Genomic DNA, 19,845 nt, shown 5'->3' with positions numbered 1-19,845 from the left:
CCTTATAAAGTCATTCACAGTGCTTTAGACGGTGTAATAGACTACTGAGATGGTAGGCTATTCAATAACAAAGTTGTTTCATCTAACATGTCCAAGCAGGAATGCATGATTCAAGATATTTTGATGTGCAACCTAATCCAGTAATTGTCATGAATTGTGGGTTGACAATTAGGCATTGTTATATTTTACTGTTAAAATAGGGCTCCACAATATTCTGAATTTTGTGGTTCAATAGAGATGAATTTGCCTACATCTTTATGTCTACTAATATCATAGGCTAATTTATTTTGGGGCTAATTCACCACACGAGGAAGTGAAAACTCAAAACACACTACTAGTTGTCATGTACAGTGGTGTAAAGCACTTATGTAAAAATACTTGAAAGTACTACTTAAGTAGTTTTTTGGGGTATCTGTACTTTATATTTTTCTCAACTTTTACTTTTACTCCACTACATTCCTAAAGAAAATAATGTAATTTTTACTCCTTACATTTTCTTGATACCCAAAAGTACTCGTTACAATTTGGATGCTTAGCAGGACAGGATAATTGTCTAATTCACGCACTTATCAAGAGAACATCCCATGTCATCTCCTACTGCCTTTGATCTGGCAGACTCACTTAACACAAATGCTTCGTTTGTAAATGATCTCTGAGGGGCTATCCGTAAATAAAATAAAAAACAAGATAATGGTGTCGTTTGCTTAATATAAAGATTTTTTAATGATTTATACTTTTACTTTTGTTACTGAAGTACATTTAAAACCAAATACTTTTAGACTTTTACTGAAGTATTATTTTACTGGGTGACTCACTTTTACGTAATTTTCTTTTAAGGTGTTTTTACTTTTTAAAATTGGGTACTTTTTCCACCACTGGTGATGTATTAATCGAACAGCAATTTTTATGTCCTAAAAAAACTTTGCAGTTGTAGCCTGCTACCCTACTGTAGCTAAGTTCTGTCATAAGTAGTGGTCTAAATAGCTAGCATTATCAATCTGTTATTACCTGAGCGTATATATTGAGATGATGCTCTTTCAGATGTCTCTTGAGGTTGGTAGTGTTTTTCCCCTTTTAATTGCGGGTGCAAACGCTTTCTTCTCCCATGGAAACGTTGCATTCGCTCTTGTTTGAATCGACACGATAAGTAAAGTGGCTACAAACGTTGCCCCTTTTTTTACCGGGAGCTTGTGCCATACACCGGGAGAGTCGCCATGGCGTGTGCCTTATTTGCATCAATGATGTTTGCATCAATGATGTGTTGCTGCCAGATTGGAGAATGGTTCAATCTCTCCAAAAACTCTTGTCCAGTCCACTTACGAGTAAGGTTTTAGTCAGAGAGTGTTCGTCAACTGAAACGAAAAATCATTTTCGTTTAGTTATAGTCTTCTGGGTCTATTCTAGTCAGTTATCATCTCGTCAATTGCCACTGAAAGATAGGTGCTTGCCGAATATCTTTGTTGACGAAATTAACACTGCAAGTGATTCTCCTGATGGTTTGTTGTCACTGTGGCTTCAGGCGGTTGATGGAAACGCAGGCTAACGAGCAGCAGTGCCGTGCCCCTGAGCACAGATGTGTGTTATGTAGGCCACACTCTGACTGTCATCACCTTCCATATCCCTTATCTGTCTCCATGATGGCCTATTTGCCTACTGTCCCATCGGCAGCCCCTCTGTGGTGACTCCGTAGGCCTCATGCATTGATGTGGCATTACTTTGACGGCTACTATCAGGATGGCAGGTAGCCTAGCGGATAGGAGTGTTGGGCCAGTTACCGAAAGGTCGCTGGTTTGAATCCCGAGCTGACTAGGTGAAAAATCTGCCGATATGCCCTTGAGCAAGGTACTTAACCTTAATTCACCCTTTTTATAATGGCTGACCCTGGCTGTGACCCCACTCTCCGAGGGTGTCTTGGGGATTTGGGATATGCAAAAAACACATTTCCATTTCACACATGCGTATAGTACGCAGGACCAATATAGGCAACCACCAAATTAATATTATTATTAACTCTAATTGCTCCTGTAAGTTGCTCTGGATAAGAGTGTCTGCTAAATGACAAAAATGTATACACTACCGGTCAAAAAATGTAGAACGCCAACTCATTCACAGGTTTTTCTTTATTTTTACTATTTTCTACATTTGTAGAATAATAGTGAAAACATCAAAACTATGAAATGACACATATGGAATCATGTAGTAACCAAAAAAGTGTTAAAGAAATTAAAATATATTTTAGATTCTTCAAAGTAGCCACCCTTTGCCTTGATGACAGCTTTGCACACTCTTGGCATTCTTTCAACCAGCTTCATGAGATAGTCACCTGTAATGCATTTAAATTAACAGTTGTGCCTTCTTAAAAATTAATTTGTGGAATTTCTTTCCTTCTTAATGCATGTGAGTCAATCAGTTGTGTTGTGACAAGGTAGGGGTGGTATACAGAAGATAGCCCTATTTGGTAAAAGACCAGGTCCATATTATGGCAAGAACTCAAATAAGCAAAGAGAACCGACAGTCCATCATTACTTTTAGACATGAAGGTCAGCCAATACAGAACATTTCAAGAACTTTGAATGTTTCTTCAAGTGTAGTCGCAAAAACCATCAAGCGCTATGATGAAACTGGCTCTCATGAGGACCGCCACAGGAATGGAAGACCCAGAGTTACCTCTGCTGCAGAGGATAAGTTAATTATAGTTACCAGCCTCAGAAATTGCAGCCCAAATAAATGCCTCACAGAGTTCAAGTAGCACACATCTCAACATCAACTGTTCAGAGGAGACTGTGTGAATCAGGCCTTCATGGTCGAATTACTGCAAAGAAACAACTGCTAAAGGACACCATTAAGAAGAAGAGACTTGCTTGGGCAAAGAAACACGAGCAATGGACATTAGACCGGTGGAAATCTGTCCTTTGGTCTGGAGTCCAAATTTTTGATTTTTGGTTCCAACTGCCGTGTCTTTGTGAGACGCGTGAACGGATGATCTCCGCATGTGTAGTTCCTACCGTGAAGCATAGAGGAGGAGGTGTTATGGTGTGGGGGTGCTTTGCTGGTGCCTGTGATTTATTTAGAATTCAAGGCACACTTAATCAGCATGGCTACCACAGCATTCTGCAGCAATACGCCATCCCATCTGGTTTGCGCTTAGTGGAACTATAATTTGTTTTTCAACAGGACAATGACCCAACACACCTCCAGGCTGTGTAAGAGCTATTTTACCAAGGAGAGTGATGGAGTGCTGCATCAGAGTATCTGGCCTCCACAATCACCCGACCTCAACCCAATTGAGATGGTTTGGGGTGTGTTGGACAGCAGAGTGATGGAAAAGCAACCAACAAGTGCTCAGTATATGTGGGAACACTTCAAGACATTTGGAAAAGCATTCCAGGTGAAGCTGGTTGAGAGAATGCCAAGAGTGTGCAAAGCTGTCATCAAGGCAAAGTGGCTATTTTGAAGAATACTTTTATTTGTTTAATACTTTTTTTGGTGATGTGATTACATACATGATTCCGTATGTGTCATTTCATAGTTTTGATGTCTTCACTATTATTCTACAATGTAGAAAATAGTAAAAATATATATGTGTGTGTGTGTGTGTGTATACAGTTGAAGTCGGAAGTTTACATACACCTTAGCCAAATATATTTAAACTCAGTTTTTCACAATTCCTGACATTTAATCGAAGTAAAAATTCCCTGTCTTAGGTCAGTTAGGATCACCACTTTATTTTAAGAATGTGAAATGTCAGAATAATAGTAGAGAGAATTATTTATTTCAGCTTTTATTTCTTTCATTACATTCCCAGTGGATCAGAAGATTACATACACTCAATTAGTACTTGGTAGCATTGTCTTTAAATTGTTTAACTTGGGTCAAACGTTTCGGGTAGCCTTCCACAAGCTTCCCACAATAAGTTGGGTGAATTTTGGCCCATTCCTCCACAGAGCTGGTGTAACTGAGTCAGGTTTGTAGGCCTCCTTGCTCGCACACGCTTTTTGAGTTCTGCCCACAAAATGTCTATACGATTGAGGTCAGGGCTTTGTGATGGCTACTCCAATACCTTGACTTTGTTGTCCTTAAACCATTTTGCCACAACTTTGGAAGTCTGCTTGGGTTCATTGTCCATTTGGAAGACCCATTTGCGACCAAGCTTTAACTTCCTGACTGATGTCTAGAGATGCTGCTTCAATATATCTACGTAATTTTCCATCCTCATGATGCCATCTATTTTGTGAAGTGCACCAGTCCCTCCTGCAGCAAAGCACCCCCACAACATGATGCTGCCACCCCCGTGCTTCACGGTTGGGATGGTGTTCTTCGGCTTGCAAGCCTCTCCCTTTTTCCTCCAAACATAACGATGGTCATTATGGCCAAACAGTTCTATTTTTGTCTCATCAAACCAGAGGACATTTCTCCAAAAAGTACAATCTTTGTCCCCATGTGCAGTTGCAAAACGTAGTCTGACTTTTTTATGGCGGTTTTGGAGCAGTGGCTTCTTCTTTGCTGAGCGGTCTTTCAGGTTATGTCGATATAGGACTCCTTTTACAGTGGATGTAGATACTTTTGTACCTGTTTCCTCCAGCATCTTCACAAGGTCCTTTGCTGTTCTGGGATTGATTTGCACTTTTCGAACCAAAGTACGTTCACCTCTAGGAGACAGAACACGTCTCCTTCCTGAGCGGTATGATGGCTGCGTGGTCCCATGGTGTTTATACTTGCGTACTATTGTTTGTACAGATGAACGTGGTACCTTCAGGCGTTTGGAAATTGCACCCAAGGATGAACCAGACTTGTGGAGGTCTACAATTCTTTTTCTGTCTTGGCTGATTTCTTTTGATTTTCCCATGATGTCAAGCAAAGAGGCACTGAGTTTGAAGGTAGGCCTTTTAATGACTCCAACCTAAGCGTACGTAAACTTCCGACTTCAACTGTGTGTGTGTGTGTGTGTGTGTAATGAGGCGTCACTGCAGTACCTGGTTCGAATACAGGCTGCATTACATCCGGCCGTGATTGGGAGTCCCATATGGCGGCGCACAATTGGTCCGGGTTTGGCCGGGATAGACCGTCGTTGTAAATAAGAATTTGTTCTTAACTGACTTGCCTAGTTAAATAAAACACATCAGCTTACAGGACCGTGTCATGTGCTTCCCACACTACCTGTGGAGAATGTGGTTTGGTGGAGTCATGATTAATCAGTCTAGAGCCGTCACCCGCAGGCCGTTCACGCAGTCATCAGCGATCTGCAGTAATATCCACTTTGAGTCAGAATTATGTATGTGTGAATTTGAGGTTCCCTCCCTTTTTTAGTTATTACACCTATTGGCGTCATTGGACTTGATGTGCAACACCTTCATGTTGAATTGTGTTTTGCAGAGATGTCTACAGCTGGAGCCCTACAACGAGGTATGTCAGTACATGAAGGGTCTGAGCCACGTGGCTATGGGGCAGTTCTATGAAGGCATCAAGGCTCAGACGAAAGTCATGTTGAACGACCCTCTGCTGGGCCAGAAAGCAAGCTCGGAGTATCTCAAAGTGAAATACCTCAGAGGTGAGTGCAGCATTCGTGACCTCTCAACTAACATTTCAACCTGAAGCTGAATGTTTTATCTTTGATTGTTTCTTGTCTCTGGAGATTGATGGTTTGAATCTCTCATGTCAACCCCCCCCCCCCCCACAGAATACTCTCGCTACTTGCACTCACATCTTGACATACCTGTGGCAGAATACAATGTTGATCAGGATCTTCCAGGAAACTTCAAAAACCACTGGGCAAAAAACCTCCCTTTTCTTATAGAAGACTATGAGGAGCAGCCAGGACTGCAGCCTCATATTAAGTGAGTTCTAAGGGATATACACCTGCTACTGACTGAACACAGTTCAATATCTTCTGCCAGCATTGCAGTATAGGCTAACTGATAGGTTATGGAGTAGGCTCATTTACTGTAGTTGACATGGACCTACTGAGTGTTTGTGCTATTCAACCCATTTGTAACTGATCTTGTTTCATGCCTTGTCATTGTAGGGATGTTCTACCTCAGAACTTTGAAAGCTACAACACTGAAGTTCAGAAGCTCATTTGCACAGCTGATCACCTTGGTGCCCTTATGCAATACAATACTCCAGGATTTCTTCCAAATCGCAGAATACACAGAGGTGGGTGAGTCACCTAGACACATTAGAATTCATACTAAAATCTGTTGTCCTCTTGTGTACCTTCTCGGCTGAAATCAGATTAAGTAACTCTATAACTTTAATGTACTAGTATCAGCCCTGAACCTGTTGAAAAAAAACTATGCATGCTGGTATGAAAGTTTCTTTTTTTATTATTATTCTTTTCTTTCTGGAATACGTATTCTCTGATCCCATCCTATGTCTTAAATCCGGTAGCTCCATAACAGTATATTTCAAAGTTCTGAAATTTAACATGTTCTGTGTTTCATTTCGAAAGCTATGGGTCTGGCGACACTAGAGGTCATGCAGGCTATGCAGCGCACCTGGAGCAACTCAAAGGTGCGAGTCAATGGCAAAACCAGGCAGATGCAGTGGAGAGACATGTTCGATATAGCTGTCAAATGGAGGAGGTGAGGTTTGGGTGTGAGACTGTTTGAGAAAGTTACTATACAATAACGTTATTACAACAATGCACATCTGTAGTATCGATCAATACCCTGTCTGCAGTTTCTTTATTGTCAGTCTGTGAGGGTTGATACATGTTTCATGTCAAGTCATTCTGTTGGTCTGTCCCTGTGAAGGATCGCTGATCCAGACCAGCCTGTTCTTTGGCTGGACCAGATGCCTGCCAGAAGTCTCAGCCGAGGGTTCAATAACCATATCAACCTCATCAGGTAACCTAAAGGAAAACGACATATCATCTCAAAGATAGTCACTGTGTAAATCTAACACATAACAAACTGTAGAGTCAAGTTGTATTTTTAGAAATCCTTTTTGATAATGTGGTTTTCCTGTTTTTTGCCTTACAGAGGACAGATCATCAACATAAGATACTTGGCGTATTTTGAGAAAATACTCAACTTCATCAAAGATCGAATATTGGTTTACCACGGGTGGGTCTTTTAAAGAAAATACAGATAGCGTTCTATTGGAGAAATATCTTGGCTTACTTATGCATTGTCCTCAGGGCATACAACCCAAGAGGCCTACTGGAAGTCAGACAAGCACTGGAAAATGTGGACAAGGTGGAAGACCTTCTCCCCATAATGAAGGTAATAAGGAACAACCACCAGATAAGAAAATATTGACTCCTCGAAATAGTATGATATAGTGTTTTCAGATTCTGGACCCAGGGGGCATAGCTCTGAGGCCTGATATATTCATGGACATAGCATATAGGTCCTAGGAACTACTAAGTGGTGTGTGCTAGATACGATATAATGTGCTAAAAGGTCTATTGCAAAAACATCCAAATTGAGATATCAACTTGACATGAGTTTCACAACTGTCTTTTCATTTTTATCCTGAAGCAGTTTAACAGTAAAACAAGGGATGGCTTCACAGTGAACTCCAAGGTGCCCAGTCTAAAAGATCCCGGGAAAGAATATGATGGTTTCACGATCACCATAACAGGAGACAGGTCAGTTTATTTCGTTCTAATAAATTAATAACAAACTCCTCTCTTGACATTATAATTTCCATCAGTGGTTTGCCTAAGCTTTTCCAATCATACAGAAATTTGAGACACATTTTCTCATAACTGAAAATCATTTAATGTGGAAAAACATCACGGTTTATTATGTCAGCTCAGTTGAAAGCAGTTAAATACTTCAATGCATTGTATATTCTTGTTCATTCGAATTCAGCGCTCAGGGGTTTCTGTTAGGGAACTTCTAGCAAATGTTCTAGATCTGTTTGTTGAAGTTGCATTCAATTTATGTACATACTAGAACACCTCATCCTTTCCTTGTATAACACTATGTTGAACAGGGAAATAAAATGTAACTTTTCCAAGTGCCCCTTGAAGGGAAAGAACCAGACAACCAGTCCGTTTGGTGGTACAGAACAAAAACACTGAGAAACTGCCAGAGGAGTAAAAAAATCACTTTTTGACAGCACCCGTTTTGATTTGAACAAAACCTTCCATACATATTTGCTCAGAAAGTTACTTTTTGGGGTCTGAATGCCAAAACATTCAAGAGATAAAGCTCAGTTGACCCATTTTGCATACCCCACCATAAAAATTGAATCAAATTTTATTGGAGATGTTATTGCGGGTGTAGTGAAATGCTTGTGTTCCTAGCTCCAACAGTGCAGTAGTATCTAACAGTTCACAACAATACACAAATCTAAAAGTAAAATAATGGAATTAAGAAATATATAAATATTAGGACGAGCAATGTCGAAGTGGCATTGACTAAATACAGTAGAATAGAATACAGTATATACATATGAAATGAGTAAAGCAGTATGTAAACATTATTAAAGTGACTAGTGTTCCATTATTAAAGTGGCCAGTGATTCCATGTCTGTATATAGGGCAGCAGCCTCTAAGGTGTAGCTTTTCCACTCTTAGTAGCCATGTTGTACTTTTTCAGTTTTGAGTACATTTTGTAGAAGAAAGCGAAGCGCTGCGTAAAGTAAACTTCCCTGCATCGTGCTGATTTTTCAATTGAGAATAAATCGTTTTACGCACATCTCTAGCGTAATGGCCGTTTGTCCTACAAAGGGCGATCACATACTCATGGAAAGCCCAGCTCATTGGCTATCTAGCTAGCTATGTTTTAAAACGATAGGTGGTCATCGGACCAAGACAGTGTCAATTAAGTGAACACCATCCGTCTCATTGGTGCATAATGATGGCTGACCTTGATGGGCTAATTGATGTGTTGTGTAGCCAATATGTAATGTAGAATGATGAAACAAGGTTTGGTTGACTTCTAGAGTGTCTGAGGATTGCACAGAAACTGAACTTGACTGGGTTAGACAAGGTTTAGCCAATTTTTTTTTTTTTAGATTTCATAAATTGGTTTGTTGAAAGAGTCGGAATTCATGCGAAACGCTGTATAGAACATGGATCGTGTTAGGATATTTAAAAAACTAGGCTACATCTTATCCGTGGGACCCCAGGATGTCAATCTGAGGAAGATTACTGAATGTAAGTGCATTATTTACTGTCAGAGGTGAATGTATCAAACCAGTTGCCTTGATAAGTTGCTTTGTTGTTGTGCACTACCCTCAAACAATAGCATGGTATTTTTTTCCGCTGTAATAGCTACTGTAAATTGGACACTGCAAATAGATTAACAATCATTTAAGCTTTCTGACGATATAAGACATGTCTATGTCCCGGAAAGTTGGCTGTTTACAACGCCATTCTAGTCAAATATCGCATATTAAGCCAGTAGAGGTTAAACAAATGTGGTTACTACTGACTCCTTGTGGATTTGTGTAATTTGATAAGAACCGCATTGTCCTTCAATAATAACGCATTGTCCTTCAATAATAACGAATAATAACGAATGAGTTTGGACTTTTTGAACCATAGACAAACATTACATTTATGTAAAGTAAATTCATAATGTTTATTTTTATCATTAACGCTTAGATCTAAGTATAAACAAGTGCAAGCAAACAAGCTGCGACGAGGTAGGCCTATTCGTTCAGCACTTTCAAAATGGACACTGAAATTCAGATGTTAGTTCGGATAAATTCAGCAAGTTGCATGTTGAGACCTTAACTTTACTCTTCTTTAAGTCACCACACAGAGAGCGAGAGAGACTCAATTAGCCTACCATTTGAAGTATTTTATTAGGCCTATGTGGTCATGAGGTTCCACTTTTATAGACATTATACAGATGCACAGACAGTGCAATGCTAAACAAAACAACCCTCACAATATCAACTGAAATTACATGGGTCTATTACTAAACTTTTTGTTGAAAACAAATATTTGAATGGGAAGAGACTGTCACTGGAAAACATGGTTACAGACCCAACAACATTTATATAGTATCTCCTCCTCGTCAAGAAAAACACATGAGCTAATTATAATACACAAAGTATGCAAAACAATTATATCAATCCAACATTGCCTAAAAGATAGACCTATATAAGCAATAGGCCTATAACAATTGAGATGCACAAACTATGGCACAAGGGAACGATGAGTGGATAAGAGGCAAGCTGTAATTTCGATTAAGACATTAATGAGCAAGCTAAGATGGAGGTAGTCAATATAACTATTTGTTCAGCACTTTTGAAATGTACAGTTACAGAATTTAGAACATGGGGCGTTCTTACAGTATTCTCCCTGCTCACCAAGTCATAACCGTATGATAAATAAAGGTGGCATATAAGCAGACAATGAAAGCTCTCACGATATTCGATGATGACGACAAAAAGAAACAGGCTATAGGTACATGTGCACCACCAAGTCAGAACAGTAGGCTAAGTTCTTAAGGGGAAAGGGACCAAATTATTAGGGTGAGGCACATGGGCTACTAACAACTTACTATGCAACATACACTTAGTGTTACTTTCTTAGCTATAGTATACAGTGCTTTCGGAAAGTATTCCGACCCCTTGACTTTTTCCACTTACTTGGACCACACACCCTCTCCACCGAATAGCAGGCAGGGGAAGCAAAATAGTGATCGCAACGCTTGCAGTTAGCCACTGATGCCTTCCAAACCACTCATTGTTGAATTTGTGATTTCCGACTGGTTGTGTAATGTTTATGTCCAATGGCCGATGATCATCAGTATATTTGATCTATAATTTCTCTTCATATGACAAGGATTGAAAAGGATTTGCCAGTAGTTTGTCTGTGATTCCTGATGATGATTGCTTGTCTAGTTTGCTAGCTAAGATTTTTAGTATGATGTTGACATCATCAGTCCAATCAAAGCTACGCTAGATGTAACGTTATTTGATGTCATTTATCTGTGACCAATGACCTTGACCTCTTCTAATGTAAATCTATGGCAGTACCCAAGGGGGCTTGAACTGCCTAGCTCTCCATGTAGATTATGAGTGACAGAACACTGAGCCAATCACAGCTCAACTAGAGTTGATTACCAACACCTACGCTGCCTCATCTACCGAAAGAGACCATGTGTGTATGCGACATTATTCACTCAATACATTTGTTTATACATTGTTTGCAAACTGATATGTGTGACAAACTAATGCCAAAATAACATGCTAAACAGGTAGGGCTCAAAACAGGTTGGGCTCTACCTGACCTGCCCTGAATGATGGGTCGCCACTGACGTGGTGTCTCAATTGATGGCAGGCACAACACAAAAAAACTGATGAAATGGGGTCTAAGCTACAACATATTCTACTATGAAACAAATTGGAGTTTACACATTTTTAGATAATTTACGTTAAAGGTTTAAAAATGTATGTATATGTGTGTGTGTATATAATATACATTAGATTGACAACACTGTAAGCTTTTAAATTACAGTGCCTTTGGAAATTATTCAGACCCCTTGACTTTTTCCACATTTTGTTACGTTACAGCCTTATTCAAAAATGTATTATATTGTTTTTTTCCCCTCTACACACAATGCCCCATAATGACATAATAAAAATTGTTTTTTAGACATTTTTGCAAATGTATCAAAAAACAATATTACATTTACATAAGTATTCAGACCCTTTACTCAGTACTATGTTGAAGCACCTATGGCAGTGATTACAGCATTGAGTCTTGGGTATGAAGCTTTGCACACCTATATTTGGGGAGATTCTCCCATTTTTCTATGCAGATCCTTTCAAGTTCTGAGCGCTCTGGAGCAGGTTTTCATCAAGGATCTCTCTTTACTTTGCTTCACTCATCTTTGCCTCAGTCCTAACTAGTCTCCCAGTCCCTGCCGCTGAAAAACATGCCCACAGCATGATGCTGCCATCACCATGCTTCACCGTAGGGATGGTGCCAGGTTTACTCCAGACGTGACGCTTTGCTTTCAGGCCAAAAGGTTCAAGCTTGGTTTCATCAGACCAGAGAATCTTGTTTCTCATGGTCTGTGAGTCTTTAGGTGCCTCTTAGCAAACTCGAAGCGGGCTGTCATGTGCCTTTTACTGAGGAGTGGCTTCCGTCTGGCCACTCTACCATAAAGGCCTGCTTTTGGTCGAGTGCTGCAGAGATGGTTGACCTTCTGGAAGGTTCTCCCATCAACACAGAGGAACTATAGAGCTCTGTCAGAGTGACCATCGAGTTCTTGGTCACCTCCCTGACCAAGGCCCTTCTCCACCGATTTGCTCAGTTTGGCCATGCGGCCAGCTCTAGGAGGAATCTAGGTGTGGGCAATTCCTTCGACTTCATGGCTTAGTTATTGCTCTGACATGCACTGTCAACTGTGGGACCTTATATAGACAGGTGTGTGCCTTTCCAAATCATGTCCAATCAGTTGAATTTACCACAAGTGGACTCCAATCAATTTGTAGAAACATCTCAAGGATGATCAATGGAAACAGGATGCACCTGAGCTCAATTTCGAGTCTCATAGCAAAGGGTCTGAATACTTATGTAAATAAGGTATTTCAGTTTTTTATTTAGAATAAATTAGCAAAAATGTCTAAACCGGTTGTTGTTATGGGGTATTGTGTGTAGATTGCTGAGAAAAAATATTTAAAATGTTTTAGAATAAGTGTCTAACTTAACAAAAAAAAGTCAAGGGGTCTGAATACTTTCCGAAGGCACTGTATATCAAACTCAATCGTTTATCCTTTTCAGTGATGAAGACATGGATGTCTCATGGTATGGTGGGGAATACAAAATGGGTCAATTTTGAGCACCTTGTATCTCCTGAATGTTTTGTCATTCAGGTCCAAAAAGTGATTTTCTGACCACTTCTTCCATGGGCAAATATGTATGGGAAGTTTTGTTTAAATCAAAAGGGATGTTGTCAAAAAGTGGATTTACTCAGAAGCAAGAACTGCAGTGTGACATACTGTATGGATATCCTCAAGTGTGAAATATTAGTTAAAATGAATGGTTGCATCTGAGAAATGAAATGCACTGAACAAAAATACTGTATAAACACATGCAACAATTTTAAAGATTTTATTGACTTAGTTCATATAAGGAAATCAGTCAATTGAAGTAAATTCATTAGGCCCTAGTCTATGGATTTCACATGACTGGGAATACAGATATGCATCTGTTGGTCACAGATACCTTAAAGAAAAGGTAGGGGCATAGATCAGAAAACCAGTCAGTATCTGGTGTGACCACCATTTGCCTTATGCAGAGTGACATTTCATTTGCATGAAGTTGATTGTGGCCTGTGGAATGTTTTCTCACTACTCTTCAATGGCTGTGTGAAGTTGCTGGATATTGTCGGGAACCAGAACACGCTATCGTACACGTCGATCCAGAGCATCCCAAACATGCTCAATGCCTGACATGTCTGGTAAGTATGCGGACCATGGAAGAACTGGGATATTTTCAGCTTCCAGGAATTGTGTACAGATCCTTGCGACATGGAGCTGTGCATTATCAAGCTGAAACATGAGGTGATGGCAGCTGATGAATGGCACGACAATGGGCCTCTGAATGCACAGAAAAACTGTGATGAGATCCTAATTGCCATCGCTAAAATGCAATTGTGCTCATTGGCTGTAGCTTATGCCTGCCCATACCATAACCCCACCGCCCCCGTGGGGCACTCTGTTCACATCGTTGACATCAGCAAACCCACAGTTTCATCAGCTGTCTGGGTGGCTGGCCTCAGACGATCTCGAAGGTGAAGAAGCCGAATGTGGAGGACCTGGGCTGGCGTGGTTACACGTGCTATGCGGTTGTGAGGCCGGTTGGACGTACTGCCGAATTATCTAAAATGACATTGGAGGCGGCTTATGGTAGAGAAATTAACATTAAATTACCTGGCAACAGCTCTGGTAGACATTCATGCAGTCAGCATGCCAATTGCACGCTCCCTCAACTTGAGTCATCTGTGGCATTGTGTTGTGTGACAACTTCACATTTTAGAGTGGCTTTTTATTGTCCCCAGTGCAAGGTGCACCTGTGTAATGATCATGCCGTTTTAATCCACTTCTTGATTTGCCACACCTGTTATGTGGATGGATTATTTTAGCAAAGGATAAATGCTCACTAACAGGGATGTGACAATTGTGCACAAAATTTGAGAGAAATAAGCTTTTTGTTGGATGAAAAATGTCTTCTTTTTTTTTTCAATTCAGCTCATAACATGGGACCGACACTTTTCGTGTTGCGTTTTTATATTTTTGTTCACTATTGAAACAGCCAACCCCCCATTTGAACCTATTGCATTCTTTGTCATTCAGTTCGGACTTTCTGAAAAAAACTTGAAATACAAAGCTTGAAATATGATTCAGCTTGTTATTCTACCTCTAACCCTACAGCTTTCACCAAAGTGTGCCTTGTTATCTGTCCCATGATGAATGTTGATGTATGTACAGTTGATGTCCATAGAGACCAAGGTGTTTGTTCAGACGGTGTGTATTTGTGTTACCTTAGAGTGGGGAACATGCTGTTCTCAGTGGAGACCCAGACCACAGAGGAGCGCACTCAGCAGTACCAGTCTGAGATTGAGTCCATCTACAAAGACCTGACTGCCAAAGGCAAGGCTCTCATGCTGTCCACTGAACTTGGGGTATACTCTCTCTCTCTTCCCCTCTCTTCTTCTTCCCTATTCCCTCTGTTTTCTTTTCTCTGACTGTCAGTGTTGGCTTCCAGTTGTGCGATTTTTAAATGCCATCTCAACAATCTGATCCATACTGTTGCTTTCCTATCTGATATAACGCACATGTTTTTCTATTTTCTATTGTCGTGTTGATAGATGTATTCTCTACCACTGAAAATGTGGAGCAGTTTGTTTCATATGAGGCTACCTAACCTGTTAAAGGGAAAATCCACTCAAAAACATATATATAAACTCAGCAACAACAAAAAAACGTCCCTTTTTCAGGACCCTGTCTTTCAAAGATAATTCGTAAAAATACAAATAACTTCACAGATCTTCATTGTAAAGGGTTTAAACACTGTTTTCCCATCCTTGTTCAATGAACCATAAACAATTAATGAACATGCACCTGTGGAACGGTCGTTAAGACACTAACAGCTTACAGATGGTAGGCAATTAAGGTAACAGTTATGAAAACTTAGGACACTAAAGAGGCCTTTCTAGTGACTCTGAAAAACACCAAAAGAAAGATGCCCAGGGTCCCTGCTCATCTGCGTGAACGTGCCTTAGGCATAATTGTTTTTCACCTTTATTTAACCAGGTAGGCTAGTTGAGAACAAGTTCTCATTTACAACTGCGACCTGGCAAAGATAAAGCAAAGCAGAGTTACACATGGAATAAACAAACATACAGTAGAAAAAGTCTATATACAGTGTGTGCAAATGAGGTAGGATAACGGATGTAAGGCAATAAATAGACCATAGTGGCAAAATAATTACAATATAGCAATTAAACACTGGAGTGATAGATGTGCAGAAGATGAGTGTACAAGTAGAGATACTGGGGTGCAAAGGAGGAAAAATAAATAAAATAGATAACAGTATGGGGATGAGGTAGTTGGATGGGCTATTTAAAGATAGGCTATGTGCAGTGATCTGTGAGCTGCTTTGACAGCTGGTGCTTAAAGCTAGTGAGGGAGATATGAGTCTCCAACTTCAGTGATTTGTGCAGTTCCTTCCAGTTATTGGCAGCAGAGAACTGGAAGGAAAGGTGGCCGATAGGAATTGACTTTGGGGGTGACCAGTGAAATATATCTGCTGGAGCGCGTGCTACTATGCGTGCTGCTATGGTGACCAGTATGGTGGGGCTTTACCTAGCAAAGACTTATAGATGACCTGGAGCCAGTGGGTTTGGCGATGAATATGAAGCGAGGGCCAGCCAACGAGAGCATACAGGTCGCAATGGTGAGTAATTTATGGGGCTTTGGTGACAAAATGGATGGCACTGTGATAGACTGCTTCCTATTTGCTGAGTAGAGTGTTGGAGGCTATTTTGTAAATGACATCGCCGAAGTCAAGGATCGGTAGGATAGTCAGTTTTTTACGAGGGTATGTTTGCAAGGAGGCATGAGGACTGCAGATGTGGCCAGCCCAATAAATTGCACTGTCCTAAGACAGCGCTACAGGGAGACAGGACGGACAGCTGATCGTCCTCGCAGTGGCAGACCAAGTGTAACAACACCTGCACAGGATCGGTACATCCGAACATCACACCTGCAGGACAGGTACAGGATGGCAACAACAACTGCCTGAGTTACACCAGGAACGCATAATCCCTTCATCAGTGCTCAGGCGGTCCGCAATAGGCTGAGAGAGGCTGGACTGAGGGTTGTAGGTCTGTTGTAAGGCAGGTCCTCACCAGACATCACCGGCAATAACGTTGCCTATGGGCACAAACCCACCGTTGCTGGACCAGACAGGACTGGCAAAAAGTGCTCTTCACTGACGAGTCGCGGTTTTGTCTCACCCGGGGGGATGGTCGAATTCGCGTTCACCGTCGAAGGAATGAGCGTTACACCGAGGCCTGTACTCTGGAGCGGGATCAATTTGGAGGTGGAGGGTCCGTCATGGTCTGGGGCGGTGTGTCACAGCATCATCGGACTGAGCTTGTTGTCATTGCAGGCAATCTCAACGCTGTGCGTTACAGGGAAGACATCCTCCTCCCTCATGTGGTACCCTTCCTGCGGACTCATCCTGACATGACCCTCCAGCATGACAATGCCACCAGCCGTTCTGTGCGCGATTTCCTGCAAGACAGGAACGTCAGTGTTCTGCCATAGCCAGCGAAGAGCCTGGAACTCAATCCCATTGAGCACGTCTGGGACCTGTTGGATCGGAGGGTGAGGGCTAGGGCCATTCCCCCCAGAAATGTCCGGGAACTTGCAGATGTCTTGGTGGAAGAGTGGGGTAACATCTCACAGCAAGATTAGGCAAATCTGGTTCATGAGGAGGAGATGCACTACAGTACTTAATGCAGCTGGTTGCCACACCAGATACTGACTTACTTTTGATTTTGACCCCCTACCCCCCTTTGTTCAGGGACACATTTTTCAATTTTTGTTAGTCACATGTCTGTGGAACTTGTTCAGTTTGTCTCAGTTGAATCTTGTTATGTTCATACAAATATTTACACATGTTAAGTTTGCTGAAAATATATGCAGTTGACAGTTTCTTTTTTTTTTCTGAGTTTTATTTTTTTCTCCCTATTTCCACTGTTGATAAAGTCCCAAAATGTTTTGCAAGTCAGCGGTCAAGTTTTCAAGATATTGGACTTTCAAGAAGCAAAGTGTCAATGGCCACATCATCATTGTGTAATGATATTACCTCTGTAAGTGGACCCTGTAGTATGAATTGTGTTGTTTTTGTTTCTATCTTTTAGGATGCAGATGCAGTGTGTAATTTAATCCTCTCCCTGGTTTACTACTTCTGTAACCTTATGCCCCTCTCCAGAGGGTCTAGGTAAGTTTTGTCCAAATCATATTTTCTGCTATAACCATCAATACATGTTAAGGCATGTGTTTCAGTTGGTCTTCTCTGAATTGTGATTTCATTTTGTGAAATGTTTTTTAGTTATGAAATCAGTCCCATTTCCCCAATTTTTGTTTTTGTTTTGTTGTCTCCATTTCCCTTTTCAGTGTTGTGGCTTACTCTGTTGTCATGGGAGCACTAATGGCCAGTGGAAAGGAGGTGATAGGCAGAATCCCAAAAGGGAAGGTAATAGTGGCGTGTTGCTCTACTTTACACTACTTCATTCTAATACATTACATTTCCCAGTGGTGGTATCAATGTTGTAACAATGTGCCTGGTTTAAGTATTTTTCTTGTTATTTTTCAGTTGGTTGATTTTGAAGCCATGACAACACACAGTCCTGACAGCTTTAGTAAAACAGCTAAAAACTGGATGAATTTAAAGAGGTGAGTAGCTCGGCATGCCCACTGTTATCAACTTTAATCGCATCATAAGTTGGCCAATTATTGTATTGATAACCTTTTTTTTTACCTCAGCTTACCATTGTGGTACCAGAGTCTTCCATCGGTAGCAGAAACGTTCCAGACGACTAGAACCATGATAGAGGTCCTCAACACGGACTCGACATCACACTGTCCAAAGAAGTCCTAACACCACGTCTCCTGATGAGAACAAGGGCCACTCTCCCTGTCCACTCTCTCTGCTCATAGTCTCTCTGGCCAAGCTCAACCCCCAAAGCACAACGTCTGTCTAAACATGATTTATGGGAACTACATGTTGTTCAGATATGTATGCAATACCAGCAAAACCCTAGTAGGGTCTAGTATGTAAAAGCGAAGAAGCATAATTGATTTGAATGGGAGGTAATCTCGATTGTGATTGGCTCTAAAATTCGAACTATTTTCTTTTTTAAAACTGTCTGTAAGCAGAGAAAGTGGGGGAGGAGATTCTAAGATATAAACTTTCCTTCAGGGCTATTCTATTCCACTTGGGATACTTGAACATTTTAGAAAAGTCAAGCAATCTTTTTATTTAGTCTTGTCGATGGTGCAATTGTGGAGAATGTCACTCTGTGGCATTGCCTTTTTCAGTAATTGTTTTTAACTTGACCAATAAAGGGCATGAGGCAGGGTTGGTTTTAGATTAGGTCAAACTTGTTTTGGGGAAAGCACACAACAGTAGTCCTCTGGTCTTATTTTGAGACATCAGTTTCTGTCTTGTTGCTGTTCTCTCTTTATCAAATTATTTGAAAACATTTGAAGGAAAAAATAATGGTCTTACTGACACACAACATTTGAACAAATGTTCAGGGATACATTAAGGGGAGTTTGTTCAACTGCTCTGAAGAACCTCTTCATGTGAGGACAAGCTTTGGTGTTCAGTTTGTATGTTCCCCACTTACCCTTAAAATTAAAAACCTCTTCAGGATCTGACCCTTTTTTCCCTTAAATTTTCGCCTGAAATGACATACCCAAATCTAACTGCCTGTAACTCAGGCCCTGAAGCAAGGATATGCATTTTCTTGGTACCATTTGAAAGGAAACACTTTGACGTTTGTGGAAATGTGAAATGAATGTAGGAGAATATAACACAATAGATCTGGTAAAAGATAATACAAATAAAAAAACAACCGTTCTTTGTATATGAAATGCAAGAGAAAGGCCATCATGTATTATTCCAGCCCAGCTGCAATGTAGGTTTTGGCCACTAGATGGCAGCAGTGTATGTGCAAAGTTTTAGATTGATCCAATGAACCATTGCATTTCTGTTAAAAATGTTGTATCAAGACTGCCAAAATGTGCCTAATTGGTTTATTAATAACTTTTCATGATCAAAACTGTACACACTCCTCAAACAATAGCATGGTATTCTTTCACTGTAATAGCTACTGTAAATTGGACAGTGCAGTTAGATTAACAAGAATTTAAGCTTTCTGACAATATCAGATATGTCTATGTCCTGGGAAATGTTCTTGTTACTTACAACCTCATGCTAATCGCATTAGCCTACGTTAGCTCAACGTCCCGCAGGGGACCCACCGATCCTGAAGAAGTTTGTGAATGACAGAATAAATTATGCATTGCCTGCCTGAGTCCTTACGTAATGAGCTCCAGAGGATCAAAATAAATAACCAACAACAATTTTAAGTACTCTGCTTACCTCTATTTTATTTTTTGTCAGAACTGTTTTATCATAATGTTTCCAAATCAATGTTAGTGCTGAATGGCTGGGAGTTTTGTTTTAATCTTTTTTTTTTGCACTGGGTGAATTGGCTATGTTTATTAAAGCGCTAAGGTGGATTTTTAAGCATATGTCCCAGCTTGAAGTTTAAACTTGAAGGAAAGAAATCTGTGGAGATTTTAGGGAATTGGTATGTTCAATGGTCAATACAATTGGTTGACAAATGA

At 40.5% G+C, this 19,845-nt stretch overlaps 1 protein-coding gene across 4 annotated transcripts in view; it reads left to right on the top strand.

The window, feature by feature from the left end:
* Positions 1-19,845, top strand: part of ttc13 (tetratricopeptide repeat domain 13) — a 23,590-nt gene extending 3,745 nt beyond the window's left edge. The window contains exons 11-23 of one of the 4 annotated variants that reach the window (XM_071370114.1): positions 5,374-5,548; positions 5,678-5,834; positions 6,023-6,153; positions 6,449-6,581; positions 6,753-6,845; positions 6,981-7,064; positions 7,139-7,223; positions 7,482-7,591; positions 14,465-14,600; positions 17,349-17,428; positions 17,605-17,683; positions 17,804-17,883; positions 17,974-19,845. In XM_071370114.1, the coding sequence (XP_071226215.1) occupies positions 5,374-5,548; positions 5,678-5,834; positions 6,023-6,153; positions 6,449-6,581; positions 6,753-6,845; positions 6,981-7,064; positions 7,139-7,223; positions 7,482-7,591; positions 14,465-14,600; positions 17,349-17,428; positions 17,605-17,683; positions 17,804-17,883; positions 17,974-18,088 (1,458 nt within the window). In that variant the 3' untranslated portion in view covers positions 18,089-19,845. The remainder of the gene's footprint in view (positions 1-5,373; positions 5,549-5,677; positions 5,835-6,022; positions 6,154-6,448; positions 6,582-6,752; positions 6,846-6,980; positions 7,065-7,138; positions 7,224-7,481; positions 7,592-14,464; positions 14,601-17,348; positions 17,429-17,604; positions 17,684-17,803; positions 17,884-17,973) is intronic. The other 3 variants (XM_071370117.1, XM_071370116.1, XM_071370115.1) reach the window with 3 other exon arrangements.

Source organism: Salvelinus alpinus, chromosome 27 (genome assembly GCF_045679555.1).
Source record: "Salvelinus alpinus chromosome 27, SLU_Salpinus.1, whole genome shotgun sequence".
Classification (NCBI taxonomy): domain Eukaryota; kingdom Metazoa; phylum Chordata; class Actinopteri; order Salmoniformes; family Salmonidae; genus Salvelinus; species Salvelinus alpinus.
Note: the sequence above shows the minus strand (reverse complement) of the source record. Positions and strands in the feature narration are given on the sequence as shown.